Source organism: Trichosurus vulpecula, chromosome 2, assembly GCF_011100635.1.
Source record: "Trichosurus vulpecula isolate mTriVul1 chromosome 2, mTriVul1.pri, whole genome shotgun sequence".
Classification (NCBI taxonomy): Eukaryota; Metazoa; Chordata; class Mammalia; order Diprotodontia; family Phalangeridae; genus Trichosurus; species Trichosurus vulpecula.
The window spans coordinates 59,446,782-59,464,593 of NC_050574.1; the positions used below are offsets into that span (position 1 = coordinate 59,446,782).

Below are 17,812 nucleotides of genomic sequence, written 5' to 3' on the forward strand. Positions count from 1 at the left end.
TCTCCTGTATGTGTTGTCTCCCCCATTAGAAGGTAAGCTCCTTTGAGGGCAGGGACTGTCTTTGCTTTTGCACCACACTTGACGGTCAATAAACTGATTAACAAGCAAACTGATTAAGCTCCTACTGTGTGCCAGGGACTGTGCTAAGTGTTAGGGACACAAAAAACAATCCCTACCCTCAAGGAACTTACACTCTAATGAGGGAAACAACGTGCACACAACTCTGCACAAACAAGATATACGATTGCTTAATTAATGTTTTTTCATTCATTTTATGTTCTGAGATCCCGTCCTACTCTGACATTCTACGATCCTGTGACTTTTATTTTTTAGCTGGGTCTAGGATCTTTTTCTAACATGCTTTATTTTTCCTCCATGAACTTACAAATCGCCTCTCCTCCAGGAACCTTTCCTGCCCACTCATCCTCGGGTATCGTCAACTACCTCTGCGCCTGCGCAAAGTCCTCTGCTCTTCCCCTCCCCACCCCTGTCTGCTTTCTCTTCTTAGCACAGCTTTGCGTCGGGGGCGGAGTCTCGAGCAGGGGCGGGCACCCATTTCAGGAAATGCGTCACTGACGGAAGAGCGTTAGACCGGATGTTGTAGAAGTCATTTCCTTGTTTTTACCGGAAGTCGGCAGCGGAGGAGAGAGATTTGCGGCCATGGCGTCTGGAGTGGAGGCTGAGGTAGTGGGAGCTCTGAATGAGAGGGTTGGGGAGCCCAGGGGGGTTGGGGAGCCCGGGGTGGCGGGGAGGCCGTGGGCGCGGGACTGTCTCCGCGGAGGGAAGACGGGTCTGGCTGACTGTCCCTTCCGCGGTGCAGGCCCGCAGGCAGACCCCCAAAGATGAGGAAGAGGAGGAGGAAGAGGAGCGGCCCCTGACCGCGGCGGAGGCCCTGGCTGCCCAGAAGCGAGAGGAGAGATTAAGGAAGTTCCGGGAGCTGCACATGAAAAGGGTAAGTTGGGCCCCGCAGTGATGGGGGCGGGGGGGGGGGTTGCGGGGAGATGGGGGGAGGGGCCGTGGCCCTGATCTGCCTCGGAGCTCCTGCTGTCACCGAAGGTCGGGGCTAGGACTGCCTTTTATCAGCCGAGCGGCGGGATGGGGAGCTCGGGTACGTAACGGCTGTAGGACGCCCCTCAGCCTTGGTTTTCTGCTCTGTGAAACGGGGGTGATGATGTTACCCCCATTGCGGCGTTGTTATGAAGATACCACGAGATAAGACCTGGCTTCAAATCCTCCCTCCCTGAGACTTAGCCTCTCCGAACGTCAGTTTCCTCTTCTGTCAAATGAAGGAGGGTGGACTGGATGGTGTCCGAGGGCCGTTCAGACTCCAAATCTGCGATCTTAGTAATGATGACTAGCATTTATATAGCTCTTTAAGGTCTGTATGGCGCCTTATGTATTACCTCATTTGATCCAACCGCCCTGTGAGGTCGGGTGCCCATTGTCCTCGATCCACAGAAGAAGAAACAGGCTGACACAGGCTAAGTGACTTATCTTTTGTTGAGAGAGGGTTTGTTTGGTTTTTTGGTTTTTTTTTTTGAGAGCTAAAGGTCATCTGTTAAGAGCCACCGTAACTACATTTTGTTTTTCGTATTTTGTATTTACCATTTCTTTTTAAGGCTGTGTGAAGTCTAAATCTTGTACCGCAGAGACAGCTTAAAAGCAAAACGTCTCCCTTATAGCTCCCTTCCCAAATGATTTATGACTACAAAAGAAAAGTCAGAGGCCTTTGATAGTTCAGAAAAGTAGTCACCTTCTCTTTGTCCTGTCTGATAAAACAGTTACCGTATGATTAACAAATGCCCATTGAGTTGACCTGTGAAGGCTAGTGTAAATGGCTGTGCTAACAAGGAACACCTGCTTTCCTTTGCAGTGATAAGCATCCTCTTGTTGTAGTGAGCACCTGTAATAAGTACCGCATATAAATAAATTACAAATATATAAAATATAAACTTTGTGTAGGAGGGGGAGGCACCAGGTGCTGGGAAATAAGAAAAGGTCTTTTAGCATCTGGCATATGGTAGGTGTTTAATAGATGCTTGTTTGGCAGCTGAATTGTGCTTTAAAGAATTTAGAATGTCAGGGAACATCTATAGTGCCTTCTTCATTTGATACTCATACAAATGGCTGATTATAGGGCAAAAAATAAGGTTAAATTAACAGGCTTACGTGTAAATATAGCAGGCTAAGGTATAAGGCTTAGGTGTAAATCTAGTCTCCTTGTCCAAGACTAAGAGGTGGATGTGAAGGAAGTGTGAATTCTAATGGGGGCGGGGTAGCGCAAGGTGGGTGGCAAGGGTAGAGGCCCAGAGACTGGAGATGATTGTATGAGGAAGAGCCACTGGGGCCAGTGAGGCTTCAAAGTGGAAATATATAGTCAGCTTGGAAAGGTAAGCTGAAGCCTGATTGAAAAGAACTTTAAATGTCAAACAAAAAAAGATTGTGTTGTATCCTAAAGGCAGTAGGGAGCTACTGAGTCTTTTTGAGACCTTAGGAAATGGGATGTCAGAGCTGGAAGAGAGCTCACAAAATGGAATGTCAGAGCTGGGAGAGTCATAGACTCTTAAGTCCTAGAGAGGGACCTGAGAACATTGAATATCAGAGCTAGGACCTTTGAATGGTGTTCCAGAGCCAGGAGAGACCACAGATAAAATCTAGTTCATACTCTCATTTTAAATAAGGAAACTTGAGTCCCTGAGAGGGGTAGTGACATGTTTCAGATGACACAGCTGTATAGTGGTAGTATTGTCACTCGGGTCTAATGGGGAAAGAGGACATATCCCCATTCTTTGTCCATTCGGCTTAATTCAACAAGCATTTTTTTATAATTTATTTTTGTTTTTCTATATTCACTTCAATAAGATTTTGAGTTCCAAACTTTTTCCCCATCCCTTCCCTCCTCTCTCCCCAAGACAGAACTCAATCTGACTTAGGCTATACGTGTACAATCATATTAAACATAATTTCCACATTAGTCATGCTTTGAAAGAAGAATCAGGACAAAACTCCTTTGCCAGCAAGCATTCATTAAGTGCCTGCCAGGTCCAGATCTTGTGCTTTGGTTAGGATGGGGATAGGAACTACATATACTAATTCAGGTTGGAATTCTCTGCAGCTTAGATTCCCAGAAAGCTGCTTAAGGCCCCCCAAAATTGTGACTGCCTCTGGATTACAAATCCCGTGTATGTCAGAAGTAGGATTTGAGCCTAGGTCTTCCTGACTCTACTGCATCTCTTCTGCTTTGGAAACAAAGATGACCCAGCCTCTCAAAGAGCTTAAAACCTAAAGGTAAACCATCCACTATTTTACAAGCTAGGTTATTAAGTGGAGATTTCAGTCAGAGAGGTCATCAGGATTCGGAGAATCCCATGGGGCAGTCATTGAAAGCTTCCCAGAGGTCCTGGCACCTGAGCTGGGCCTCAAAGGAAAGTAATAATTTTGCCAGGTGGAGATGTGAGTGGCTTCTAGTGAATGAAATGTACAGTAGCAGAAGGTTTGGGCATGGTCCCAGAAGTAGCCTCCTTATTGGGCTTTATCTCTCTAGGCTCCATCCAGTCCTCCAGGCATTTGCCAGAGCAATCATTCTGAACCACAGGTTTCACTATGTCATGTCCTGCTTTTAAGAATAAAAATCTGTTACTTTTGGGATAAAATAGAAACTTTCACCCTGATGTTCAAGGCCTTTTGCAGGCTGATTCCAACCTGTTTTTCCATTCTTCTTTTACATCATTCAGTCCACACTAGATATTCTAGTGAATCTGGCCCACTGGCTATTTCCTGAACCCCTCATTTTATCTGCTGCCTCTCTCGATATAAATTGCACAAATAGATCCCTATGCTTCATCTTAGCCTCTCAGAATGACTTTATCTTCCCTTAAGACTCAGCTCAGGTATGACCTCTTCTGTAAAGAACTTATTTATCCTCCTATTGGTTAGATGCACTCCCCTCTCCTCAGATGACCTTGTATTTACTTACTTGTATATATGTTTTGTCCACAAAGTAGAATATAAAAGTTTCTTGAGGGCAGAATATTTGTATTTGTCTATTTCCAGCATCTAGCACAGTGCTTTTAGGTGCATAGTTAGGGCTTTCTGAGACTAGTTTGGCTGAAGGAAAGAGCATATGAAAGGAGTTGGTGTGAATGGACGCTTGTGGGGGATTGTGTAGCAGAGGTGCTTGTTCAGGAAAGGCTTGGACTAGATGCCTCTTGGGTCCCTTTCAACTCTGAGCTTTTGTAAAATAAGATTTGAAAGGTAAGCTGGAGCCACATCATAGAGACATAACTAGTAGCTTACATTTTATTCTGTGAAGGGAAGGGATCAGCTGAGGGGTGTTGAGGTGCTGAGCTTTGTGATTAGATCTCCCCATTAAGAAGATGATTTTGTATTGGTGTGGAGTTCAGGGTGAAGGGAGAGAGACTGAAAGCCAAGACACCTATTAAGTAATTGCAGTTGGCCAGGCCAGAGCGCAAGAGGAACTGAACCAAGGTAATATCAGTAATGAATAGAAGAAGACAAAAGGCAAAAGTCTTGTGAAAGCAAAATCCACCCACTTGACAACGGATTGAAAGTGGATGATAAAACCCACACAAATCATCAGCATTTCGGTATATTCCTAACAAAGCCCAAGAGCAAGAGATAAAAAGAAAAATTCCATTTACAGTTGCTGTAGACATTATAAGGTATTTGGGAGTCCACCTGCGAAGACAAACCCAGGAACTGTGTGAACACAATTACAAAACCCTTTCCACACAAATTAAGTCAGATCTAAATAATTGGAAAAACATCAGTTGCTCGTGGGTAGACCAAGCTAATAAAATAAAAATGACAGTTCTACCTAAATTCACTTGTTTAGTGCCATATCAATTAAACTACCAAAAAATTATTTTATAGAGCTAGAAAAAATAATAACAGAATTTATCTGGAAGAACAAAAGGTCCAGAATATCAGGGGAATTGATGAAAAGAAATGCAGGGGAAGGTGGCCTAGCCATACCAGATCTTAAATTGTATTATAAAGCAGCAATCATCAAAACTACTTGGTACTGACTAAAAAATAGAGTGGTAGATCAGTGGAATAACTTAGGTACACAGTAGTCAATGACTTTGGTAATCTCCTGTTTCATAAACACAAAGACTCCAGCTTCTGGGATAAGAAATCGCTATTTGACAAAAACTGTTGGGAAAGCTGGAAAATAGTAGGGCAGAAACTGGGCATAGACCAATGGCTGACACCATATACCAAGATAAAGTCAAAATGGGTACACAATTTAGGTATAAAGGCTGATACTATAAGCAGACCAGGAGAGCAAGGAATAGTTTACCTGTCAGATTTATGGAGAATGGAGGAATTTATGACCAAACAGGAGATAGAGAACGTTATAAAATACAAAATGGATAATTTTGATTACATTAAATAGAAAAGCTTTTGCACAAACAAAGCCAATGCAACCAAGATTAGAAGGGGAGCAGAAAATTGAAGAATTTTTATAACCAGTGTCTGATAAAGGCCTCATTTCTCAAATATATAGAGAACTGAGTCAGATTTATAAGAATACAAATCATTACCCAATTGATGAATGGTCAAAGCATATGAACAGGCAGTTTTCAGATGAAGAAGTTAAAGCTATCTATAGTCATATAAAAAAATGCTCTAAATCACTATTGATTATAGAAATGCAAATCAAGACAACTCTGAGGTACCACATCACACCTATCAGATTGGCTAAAGTGACAAAATGATAAATGTTGGAGAAGATGTGAGAAAACTGAAACACTAATACACTGTTGGTGGAGTTGTGAACTGATCCAACCATTCTAGAGGGCAATTTGGAACTATGCCCAAAGGGCTATAAAAATTTACACATCCTTTGACCCAGCAATACCACTTCTAGGTTTGTATCCCAAAGAGATCATAAAGAAAAGGACCCACATGTACAAAAATATTGATAGCAGCTCTTTTTGTGGTGGCCAAGAACTGGGAATTGTAGGGGATGCCCATCAGTTGAAGGATGTCTAAACAAGTTGTGGTATATGAATGTAATAGAATACTATCATTCCATAAGAAATGATGAGCAGGCAGATTTCAGAAAAACCTGGAAAGATTTATATGAACTGATAGTGAGTGAGGGGAGCAGAACCAGGAGAACACTGTATATAGTAACAGAAACATTGTGAGATGACCAACTTTGATAGACATAGCTCTTCTCAGCAATGTAGAAGATTCATTATGGAAAATGCCATCCACATCCACAGAAAGAACTATGGAGTCTGAACGCAGATTGAAGCAGACTATTCGCTCTTTTCTTTTGTTTGTTCCTTCTTTCTCGTGGTTTCTCCCATTGGTTCTAGTTCTTGTTTATATGACTAATGTGAAAATATGTTTAATATGAATGTATATGTAGAGGCTATGTCAGATTGCATGCTGTCTTGGGGAGTGGGGAGGGGAGGGATGGGGAGAAAACTTGGAACTCAAAATCTCATGGAAGTGAATGTTGAAAACTAAAAATTAATTAAAAAATAATAGACAAGGCTAGACATGAGAATAGAGAGGGGTGGGGCCAAATTGAACTGAGCTTTGAATAACAAACATGCTGAGGAAGAGGCTTCAGTGAGGAGCAACTGAAAGTTTCCGAGCTGGGCAGTGGTGTACTGTCAGAAAGAATCCTAGCTTACTGTGCTTCTCATTATTTTCCACTTTTCAGTAGTGTGATTATCAGTGCATTATATTGAATTGCATATTTGGTGGTCACTGAGCCCTTGCTAGATTGCAAGCTCCCGTCTTGCTTCTCTGTGTATTTCCTCAGGTGTTCTTCACTCGAGGTGAGCGTTTAATAAATGGTGGTTGAATGAATGAGAAAAATCAGATTTTTTCTCAGTGAAAAAAAAAGGAAAAAGTGGGTGATATAGGAAAGGAAGAAGCCAAGAAAAACAAGAGTTCACATTTATGTGACAACTAAAAGTTTACAAGACATTTTTCTCACAACTCCTAGCCTAGGTAGAGCAAGTATTTCCTCCTTTTCAAATAAAGCTACTAAGGGCCAGCAAGATTCAGTGACTTCGCTCAGGTCACACAGATAGTAAGTGGCACAGCCAGGATGCCAGTCCAAGGCCTTCTGGCTGTAAGTACATTGTCTCTAGTGGTGACATCCAGGTTTCAGTTCCAGATGATTAAAAGAATAGTGAAACCATTGATATTAATGGGGAAGCTAGAAAGAAGAGCAAGTACACAGGATAGAAGATCAGGGTCCTTTGGGTTGTATTGAGTTTGAGGTGCCGTGGATATACAAGCAGAGATAATCCCATAGGAAGCTGGCAGTGCTGAACTGGTGACCAAGATTTGGCAGTCATCGATCAGCAAGCTTTTATTTCCTGCCTCCTCTGTGCTCAGCATTAGGACTACCAAGACTAAAGTCATAGTTCATGCCTGAAAAGTTACCTTTTCTGTCTTAGGAGCATGGACATGGAAACCAAGTTGATATAAAGATTATTTTTTGGCTGCTGTTGGGAAGCACTAAGAGCTGGGGGGCAGGGGCTTAGGAAATGCCTGATGTAGGAGATGACATTTTAAACTGATGGAGGCGACAGCCAGTGCGAATGTGCAGAGAGCAGATGAAGCAATGCCATGTTTGAGGAACAGCAAGAAAGCCAGTTATTTAAGAGCATGAAGGGGCTGATAGATAAGGTTGGAAAGGTCACCTGGAGATGAATCATAAAGGCCTTTAAATGCCAGACAGGAGTTTGTGTTTGAGCCTAGAAGTAATCCAGATGCCATTGAAGTTTACTGAGAAAGGGCACCTGGCCATGCCTGTGCTTTGGGGAAATCACTGCTCTATGGAGGATGGCTTAGAGAGTGAGAGGTGGGAGACCAGGAAACCAATCAAGAGACTCCTGTAGTCCAGGCCAGAGGTGACTACGGAGAACTGTGCCCTGACCTAGAGTGAAGACTGAGCAGAGAGAAAGGGAGCAATTCTAGGAATTTATGAGTCATTCATAAGTGCTGACCACGTGCCAGTATACAAAGAACAAAATGTTACAGCCCCTAGTTTCAAGGACCTTATGTTTTGATGGAAGATATTAGCAATTGAGAGAATTAGGAAGGACTTCACTAGAAGGTCCTGCTTGAGCTGAGCCTTAAAAGAAACCACAGATGCCAAAAGAGGTGAGCGGATGGTGCATTTAGAATGGAGAGAGGATGTGGAGTGTTGTGGGTGGAACAGCAAGTCAGTCAGTATGGCTAAACATAGATTGCAAGGGAGGAGTGTTGTGTAACAAGAATGGAAAGGTTGGAAGGGCCTGAGTTGTCAAGAGAATTGAATGCCAAATGGGAGTTTCGATTTGATCCTAGATGTAATAAGGAGCCAGCCACTGGAATTTATTTAGAAAGGGGTATGAGACCTTCACTGTAGGAAAATCATTTCAGTAGCTATATGGTTGGTGGATTGGAGTTAGGAGAGGCTGGAGGCAGGGAAACCAAAGAAGAAGCTTCTGTAGTCATCCAGGAGAATGGGCCTGTTAGCTTAAATGAGGGGGATTGATGTGGAAGGAGAGGAGGACATCCATTTCAGAAATGTGGAAATAGAAACAACAAAATCGGGCAGCTGGTTGGCTGTGTGGGGTGAGTGAGAGTAAAGAGCCATGGTCCTTGCTAACTGGAAGGGTGGCAGGTCATTGGAAGGATGGCAGGGGATTGGATATGCACTTGAGAATAACAAGAAAGTTCACTGAATTTGGATGGTCATTTCTCTTACTACTTTTAGTGATCTGAAACATTCCTCCATGTGGATATTAATAGTGGTTCTCTTGAGAACAATTTGTTCATATGCTTTGACAACTTGACTTGTTTTATTTTTCTAGGTTTCCAAAGCATTTTCCCCTCAAGCATCCTTAAAGATAAAGTGTGAAACATTATCCTCATTTTTCAGGTGAAGAAACTGAGATAGACATCACGTAAATTGCCTAGGGACACATAACTAATATCAGAGTGGAATTCAAACACAGGTCGCCTGATTTCATGTCCAGTTTTTAATTCCTAGCTCAGCTTCTTAGTGCTTGTGTGACCTTAAACAAGTCACTGAGAACCTTTTTGAGCCTCAGTTTCTTCATCTGAAATGTAAAATGAAGGTGTTGAACTAGATGACCTATTTAATCCTCTTTCAACTCCAAATCTATTCTTTCCACTAGACTAATACTGGGTCTGTTTCTTTTTTTTCCTATTTATCTGCATCTAGCTTTTAGTAGCCATTTGGCAAATTCATTTGAAAAGATAGTCTGCATCTAAAACTTGCCCCCCATCCATCAGGTTTTTAACAGTCAGTAAGAGACTCTGGGAGATTTTTCAGAGGTGTTCTGGGCCCTGAGACTCGAGACCCACATTGTTGTGTTCATCCTGATTTTTCAACTTCCAGGTATTTATCCATGCTAGTCTTTTGTGGTGACGACATGTTATTTTCCTGTTTTTAGAATGAGGCCCGAAAGCTAAATCATCAGGAGGTTGTGGAGGAAGATAAAAGGCTCAAGCTGCCAGCAAACTGGGAGGCTAAGAAGGCTCGTTTGGAGTGGGAACTTCAAGTCGAAGAAAAGAAGAAGGTAAGTACGACCATCCTGTACTTCAAGGTGAGGGAGCATGGTGCCATGGGGAGGGTGCTGAATTCAGAGTCAGGCGGCAGGGGTTGAGCAGGTGGTTCCTCTGTTGGGATACTCACAACCTCTTTGAGCCTCAGTTTCTTTAGCTGTAAAATGAGATGGCTGCACTAAGTGATCTCCACAGTCGATGCCAACTCTAAACCTGTGATTCTACGTGGAATCCGGCTTGTTTTTAAAGCTGATCCTCAAATCTTAAAACATTGCCTACTGTGAAAAAGCACTGTGGAAATGTATTCAGGTCATTATTTATTTTTTAAATCAGGTCATTGAATCATAGGATTTAGAGCTGGAGAGAAACTTAGAGGTGATCTTATCTAACTCTGGTTTTACAGAGAGAGCACCTAAGACACAGAAAAACTGGGACCCCAAGTCAGGGTTATGGGATCATAAGATATTTAGCTGGGAGGGACTTGGAGTGGCAGAAGTCAGTCACATATTTAGACCTACACTTTAGAAAATCCCTTTGGTACATCTGTGCAGGATATGCTGGAATGGGGACAGGCTTGAAGGTGGGAGATGATAGGAGACAGCTGTGGTTGTTTGCGTAGTAAGCTAGGAATGGATGTGAGAAATGGTGAGATAACAGGGTCTCTGGCAGCTGAGTGGTCTGAAGAAGAGTGAAGCATTAAGGATAACACAGATGTTTTAAAACTGGGAGGAAGAATGGTGGTCCTTGCACAGCGAGAGTGAAGTCTGGAAGTAGAGTAGGCTTGGGGCTGCTATGGAGAGGTTGGATGCTCAGGTACTAAAGAACATCTGCTTTAAAATGTCCGGCAGGCCTTGGTGACATGAGACTGGAGCTCAGAAGAGACATGGAAAGAGAGTAACTGAACCCCTGGAAAACCTAGGTTTAAGTCCCCTCAGCATCCTTCAGTAACACTGTAACGTTGGCTCACCTCTCTGGGCTTCAGGTGCCTCGTGTGCAGAATGCCCTATGGAGAGGCAGTGTGATGTGGTGGATCTGGATTCAGGAAGGTCTTTTTTTTTTAAGTCATGTCCGACTCTTCATGATCCCATTTGGCGAAGACACTGGAGTGGTTTGCCATTTCCTTCTCCACCTCATTTTACAGATGAGGAAACTGAGGCAAATGGGAAGAAGTGACTTGCCCAGGGTCACACAGCTAGTAAGTGTCTGAGGCCAGATTCGAACTCATGAAGAGGAGTCTTCCTACCTCCAGGCTTGGCACTTTATCCACTGTACCACCTAGCTGCCCTGGAGCCAGGAAAACCTGAGATCAAATTCCACCTCAGATACTTCTTAACTGTGTGACCCTGGGCAGGTCACTGTGTCTCTTGATCTCGGTTCCTCATCTGTCAAGCAAGGGAGTTGGACTTCATAGTCTTTGAGGTCCCTCCTCGCTCTCAGTCTCTGTTCCTTTGATTTAATATCATGTGGGAAGCCTTTGGTAGCTGAAAGTGTCACACAAAGATACAAATTCAGCTATTATTTTTAAAAAGAACTTTGATCTTTTAGGAATGTGCCGCAAGGGGGGAAGACTATGAACGAGTGAAACTATTAGAGATCAGTGCTGAAGATGCAGAAAGATGGGAGAGAAAAAAGAAGAGGAAAAACCCAGATCTGGGCTTTTCAGGTAAATCCTTCTCACTGAATAGGTTTGCTTTAAAAAGACGTCCAGTGATTCAGCGTGAGGCACCTCCTCAGCAGTCTAGACCTTCAAAGAGTAAATCAACAAAAGCTTATAGTGTCAGGAGAATGCTTTCATGCTAAGCCCACACGTGCCTGTGAAGCTTACAGCCTATCCTGCCTACTCATCATGTTCTCCTACAGATCCTCTGTAAAGGATCTGACCAGCTTGTTTGGAGCGTCCACCAGAGCTCTTCTCATTTCACAGCATGGAGCCTGTCCTTTGTTGTCACCACATAGCCTACCCACTTCTCTTGTCAGGCAGACCCTTCCTTCCTCAGTGATGCCTTTTTCACTACCTCTCATGTGGGTCATCTTTGGTAACATGCCACTGCCTGTTTACTCTTACCAGCTGTCTCTCTGCTCGCCTTTGGGTCACCTATAATTTTGATTTTTTTAGATAGAGGTGTGTTCATAGGATAACCAGAAGAACATTGCTGTTGAAAAGAGTGTGTGTGTCTGTGTCTGTGTCTGTCTGTCTAAAAACAGCTTGGGATCATTGAAAAGTCTTGTGTAATAACTAAAATGTAATTCTGCCCGCTGTCAGAAATGCCACCATTTATGCATCCAAGAGCCATCATATCCTGGTTTGGATGTGGGGGACAGGCTGTTAATAGATAGATGGCTGTTTTTTGCTCCGTGGCCAAAACTTTGTTAAAGCTTATATCATCAGTTTCCTAAGGACAGGGACAGTATCCGGCATCCTGTCATTCTCAGACATCTCTTACAGGAAAGCTTGGGGTTTTGACTTGATCAGTGATAACCATGTCTGCTCTCACCCCACCCACCTAAAGTTGTCTTTATGGCATGGAGGTGAGCTTGGTTTGATTCTAGCAGAGTTCAAGTTGTTTGACTTCTGCCAGTCTGTGAAGGTTTCAGATATCAGCCTGTGCCTGAGGACCAGCCTAGAGGAGTGCAGAACTCATTGGCCAGGCCAGCTCCTTTTGGCCTTTCTGTAGTTCTTCAATCGAATTATCGGTGAACAGGGCTGGTAAGAGACAGCTCTTCATCCATAAAAGTGACTGGAGTGCTTTGCCATGCCACAATACTGGTCAAACCAGAACTGGCAGGGTAACAAGAGCCAAGGGGTTAAGTGTTAACAGTTAGAAGAATTTTGTAGGCATGGTCTCCAAAGCTCCACAGAGAGGGTCAAGGAAACACGCTATGGCCTGAGCAGAAATAAGGGTTTATCTCATGTAACTTCTCTGCTGTTTGCTGTATTTTTGAAAACCAAACTAGCCATTCTCCCCAGCCACCCCGTTTCTTCTGTGGACCTGCAAACTTCAGACAGTCTCAGATTTGGAAGGGATCTGAGTCCATCTAGTCCAGCTTATACCTGAACAAAAAAAAACCCTCTACAGTATACCCAACACAAGGAGTCATCTGATCATTTAGTAAACCAAAAAGCATTTATTATGCATATGCCATGTACCAGGCCCGTGCTTGAAGTAGTCTTTGCTTGAAGACTTCTGGCCATGGGAAACCCTGCCTCCTAACCTTTCCAGGCAGCCCATTCCATTTGGGGGTAGCTCAAGTCCTTAAAAAGCTTTTTTCTCACATCCAGCCAAAATGTGCCTCTGTGCAGTTTCTATCCACCGCTCCTACGTGTGCCCTCAGAGGCATGTTGGCCACTAAGTTATGGGTATTTTTTGGTCAAAGCAACTGATGAAGCTAATTTCCTAGGGTGTGGTAGGGTTGCCATCTGAACTGGTGAACGGAGCCCTTACCCCATTGATCTGCACTCTATTGTTACCTCAGGACTCGGACTGAGAAATGAATACTTACCATCTCCATAACCAAACAACTTCCCATTTTATTTTAAAGACTATGCAGCTGCTCAGTTACGCCAGTATCATCGGTTGACCAAGCAGATCAAACCTGATATGGAAACATATGAAAAACTGAGAGAAAAACAGTAAGTACTGGGACCCAGGATCGATCAGACTTTATTTCCTCTCCTAAGATAAACACCATTGACTCCACTTCTGTTTCAATAATCTGGCTAGCAGCTTCTGTGGGGGTATAAGATCCACCCACAGCCAGCACCCAGAAAGCTGCCAACAGCACAGGTTTTTTTGATCTGCTTAACTGAGGAAAGCAAGGTGAAGGGGTTGACAAGCTTACTTTAATTCAGCACACAAATATTATTCACTTAGTTCAGAGGAAAAATCCAGCACCCTGAAATTCAGAACAAAATACAAACAAATTACAAACATCAACAGACAGACCTTGTCTGATTCAAATCCCAATACATAGTTACCAGAGTTCAACAAAGTCTCAGCATCCGGGTTTACAAGCTGGAGGGCTCCTTAGCTACAGCTGCTGGAGTCTCCTCATCAACACCATCTCGAGAGCCCTGCACAAATGGCTCTGTCCTCACTTCTTATCCACATCATCAAACATTGTCTGAATGACCAGAGCTTAGGCTCTGGTGATTGGTTCTTGAGTTGGCTCCTCCCCTTAGGACCCTGGCAGGTTCACATCCACATAGATTAGGTTAACACCTAATAGGGCATGGCTCTGGAGTTAACACCTCCCCTTAGCCAGCCCCACCTTGGGCTCCACCCCAGTCATCAATCCACACCCACATAGGTTCCACACCTAATAGGGGTTTGGGCCTGGGGCTTAGCACCTAGTAAGGCTCAATGAAATACACTGAATTACTCAAATGGAACAAAAGCCAAACTCTTCAATCACTTGTTGAACTAAGTGCTAAGGAGCCCATTTTGCTTACCAATACACTGTCTGTCCCTAGTGCTGCACACCCCCAGAGGATGTCCTTAGGTCCCAGTGAGGAGTCTTGGGATAAATGGTCTCTAAAGGCCTCTCAAGGTTTAACATTCTTAGGGATTCTAATAAATACTAAATTTAGTGCTTCAGAGTAAATCTTTTTATTCCCATTGCTCAACATTTGTGACAAAATATGTGTTCTTGATGTTATGATTTTGATTTCTTGCAGTGGAGAAGAATTCTACCCAACATCCAATAGTCTTCTTCATGGAACACATGTACCTTCTACAGAGGAAATTGATAGGATGGTTATAGATCTAGAAAAACAGTAAGTGCTTAACACAATCCTTGGAGTTTGGCAGTTTTCGTTCAGACAACCAGAAGTCACCCTGAATTCTTACAGTGTCTTAACTTGTTTATTATATCAATGCATTTCTGATCTCATAGAGGCAGTTGTTTCTTTCAGTGGTGCAGACTGCAATCCCGAAACTGTTGTCCATATCCTCCTATAAATACTGCCGTCTACCTAACATGCCGAGAATCTTTGTATCTCTTGACTTTGCATGTCATATACAGATTTCTCGTAGAACAATTAATTTTGAACTTGTCACTTCTGTGAAGTGTTACGAAGAGATTATTATGAAGTTGGATTTCAGTAGTATTTTAAAAAATCAAAGCAGAGTATTGATGAAACTGTTAGTCATTAAAAGAGTAAGTTCTGAATTAAATGATACCCATTTTTACTTTGTAACATCACAGTGCATGTTGTATTTGGGTTATTTACATTGCTTAATTGAATACACATAAGTAGTTGTTAAGAGGACATTATCAGAAGGGATTGGGAATGAAGATTCCCCTGAACAAGATATTTTCCAGGGCCTCCTGTGGAGTTTAGTAGTCTAGTAAAGGAGAAAAGAAATAGAGTATTGAGCAAAGGATTCTTTTTTCTCTGCACTAGGGTCAGTGGACATTTAATTTGAGAGGTTGTAGGGGTTGGAGTAGTTGATCCTTGAAGTCAATCAAGCGTTTATTAATCAACATATGCTGGGCACTGTGCTAAGCACTGGAGAGGAAAAGGCAAAAAACTGTACCTGTTCTCAAAGATTGATAGGGGAGCAGCAGTGTACAAGCAAGATATGCACGAGGGGGAATTGGGGGTAGGCAGTAGCATTAATGGGGATCAGGAGAGGAGCTTCACTTCTTAGGAGGTTAGCTGCAACTGAAGGATGCCAGGGGGCAATGATGAAGAAGAAGAAACTCTCAGGCAGTGAATATGCCCCAAGTCAGGAGAGAAAGGAATGTCAGGGAGGCCAGAGGCTAATGTAGGGGAGTAACGTAGAAGATGACTGGATGATGAGAGGACCAGGCTTTAAATTAAGTACTTTAAAAGCCAAACAGGATTGTACATTTAATCCTGGAGTTAATAGGGAGCCACTGGAGCTTACTGAATTGGCAATAATTTTAGGAAGATGAATTTGACAGCTAAGCGGGATTGTAGAGGGGAGAGATTTGTGGCAGGCACAGCCACCAGCAGCTTTTGCAGTAGTCCAGATGTGAGGTGATGAAGGCTTGCTCCAGGGTGGGGCAGTGTCAGGGGAGAAGAGGATGTGTTCTGGAGATTGGATTGGGGGAGGGGAGCCAGGGAATAGTGGAGGATCAGGAGTCGAAGCAAACCCTCAGGTTTTGAACCTCAGAGATTGAGAGGATGGTGATAACCTTGAACAGTAATAGAGAAGTTAGGAGGGGGTGAAGGGAAGGTTTTGAAGGAGAGAGGTAACCAGTTCACCTTTATATATGTTCAGTTTAAGATATCTGTGGGACATCTAGTTCAAAATGTCCAGTAGGTATTTGGAGATTGGGGGAGATTAGGATTAGACAAATGAATCTGAGAATCGTCCGCATAGTTAATAATTGAATCCATGGGAGCAGATGAGATCACCAAGCAAAATAGCACAGAGGGAGAAGAGGGCCCAGGACAGAGCCTTGGGGAACACTTTAGTAAGTGCTAACTCTGGGCCTTTGTGAGGATCCTGGAAAGGAATCTAAGAAGGACTGTTCAGATAGAATATCTGAAGGAGAATATCAAGGAGAAGAGGGTGGTTTGACAGTTTCAGAGGCTGCAAAGATCAAGAAGAATGAGGATTGAGAAAAGACCATTAGGTTTGGTGATTGAGAGATCACTGGTTACTTTGGAAAGAGCATTTTCGGTGGAATGAAGTCAAAAGCTAGAATGCAGAGTTAAGGAGAGGCACTGATCATAGAAGGCCTTCTCAAAGAGTTTAACCTTGACAGGGCATGATATGGAAGGATAGCAGAGATGGATGGACCAAGTGAGGGATTGGGGGAGGGGACAAACATATTAGACAGCAGGGAAGCAGCCAGTGCACTGGGAGAAATTGAACATTTGTGAGAGCTGGGATAATAGAGGCAGTTTGTTTGGAGAGAATGAGATAGAATAGCATCACTTGGGCACGTGGGGGGACTATCCTTGGCAAGAAGGACCACACATCATTGTGCGAGACAGGTAGAGATGTAGTGTGTGAGACGAGGGGGAAAGGAGCTCTCAGTAAAAGGCCTCATATGAGGCAGGTTTCTCACCTGGGGTGAGATGTTTGAGGAAAGATGAAAAGGTTTAGAAAAGCCACTGTGGGTGGCATAGTGAATTGATTAGGCCCAGTTGAAATGATGTAAAATAAAAGTATGTAAGTTGACCCATTTGGCACAATTTCATGATTTCCTCCAGCTTCATTCATGAGTAGAAGCAAAGACAATACATAATAGGAGTGATCCAGAGCCGAGGCTTGGGAAGGCAAAATAAGCGGGGGGCAGTATTTGAGAGGAACGTTGAGCTAAACTGGTTTGCCAGGGGTTCAAAATGTGGGAGATTGTAGCCAGTTCTAAGTTTATCCTTTACTTTGATCGTTAGTCATTTTCATTTCCAGAAGACCTAAAAGTTTAATTTTTTTAAAAACCTGTTTTTCAGAATTGAGAAACGAGAAAAGTACAGTCGGCGACGTCCTTATAACGATGACTCTGATATTGACTACATTAATGAAAGAAATGCCAAATTCAACAAGAAAGCAGAGAGATTCTATGGAAAATATACAGCTGAAATCAAACAGAATTTGGAGAGAGGAACAGCTGTCTAAACTTCAGGAAATGTTGAACATGATAGTAAATCGAGCCTTCGGGTAAATTGCTACCAGTGAACTGTACACATAAATGAGGATTTATACTCTTGTATTTAACACTCAGATGCATTTATAAGTTTGTGTATTTTCTTACTTCAAAGTAATGCTATTTTAGGAAAACTGCAACTTGTAAAGATTTAACCAATCTTAGTAAGGAAACTTTCCCCATCTCTGATATTTACCAGGCTAGGAAACCATGGACAAAATCATTTAAGCCTATATTTTCAGTTGTAAATGGGGATAATGAACTAGTTCCTACCTCGTAGGGCTGTTGAAGGGCTAAAATGAGAATGTATATATGATGTTTTGTAAACTTATATATAAAGTGCTACATCAGAGTCGTTTTCTTTTATGAGTTGTGAGTTATTAGGGGTGGGGGTGTCAGTGTCAACTGCCTCTTCCCTGGGCTTATGTGAATCATAGGATTTGAGTTAGAAGAGACCTGGAGGCTATCTCCTTCCTCCACCCTGTACCTAAACCAGTGCCTAGTGGTCGTCTAGCCTTTGCTGCAACACCTAGAACGATTATTTTGGCAGAACATTTGTGTTGTATTACTGTTTGCAAACATATGTCTCAGTGACCCTTTTAGCAGTTAAGGCTGT

General features: G+C 42.9%; 1 protein-coding gene across 1 annotated transcript; it reads left to right on the plus strand.

The window, feature by feature from the left end:
* The first annotated feature begins 623 nt into the window (after positions 1 to 623).
* SYF2 (SYF2 pre-mRNA splicing factor) lies at positions 624 to 17,553 on the plus strand. Its single transcript, XM_036742565.1, has 7 exons — positions 624 to 684; positions 821 to 952; positions 9,462 to 9,587; positions 11,119 to 11,236; positions 13,114 to 13,204; positions 14,249 to 14,347; positions 17,003 to 17,553. Exons 1-7 carry the CDS (start codon positions 661 to 663, stop codon positions 17,166 to 17,168), a joined length of 756 nt encoding a protein of 251 aa, XP_036598460.1. The 5' UTR covers positions 624 to 660; the 3' UTR covers positions 17,169 to 17,553.
* The last annotated feature ends 259 nt before the right edge of the window (positions 17,554 to 17,812 follow it).

What these genes read in the sequence shown, in the direction of transcription:
- SYF2 (XM_036742565.1), top strand. Translation starts at nt 661, where the DNA reads ATGGCGTCTGGAGTGGAGGCTGAG. An exon ending in CCCAGATCTGGGCTTTTCAG is followed by an intron (nt 11,237 to 13,113) that starts GTAAATCCTTCT and finishes TTTATTTTAAAG; the next exon opens with ACTATGCAGCTGCTCAGTTA. An exon ending in GAAAAACTGAGAGAAAAACA is followed by an intron (nt 13,205 to 14,248) that starts GTAAGTACTGGG and finishes GATTTCTTGCAG; the next exon opens with TGGAGAAGAATTCTACCCAA.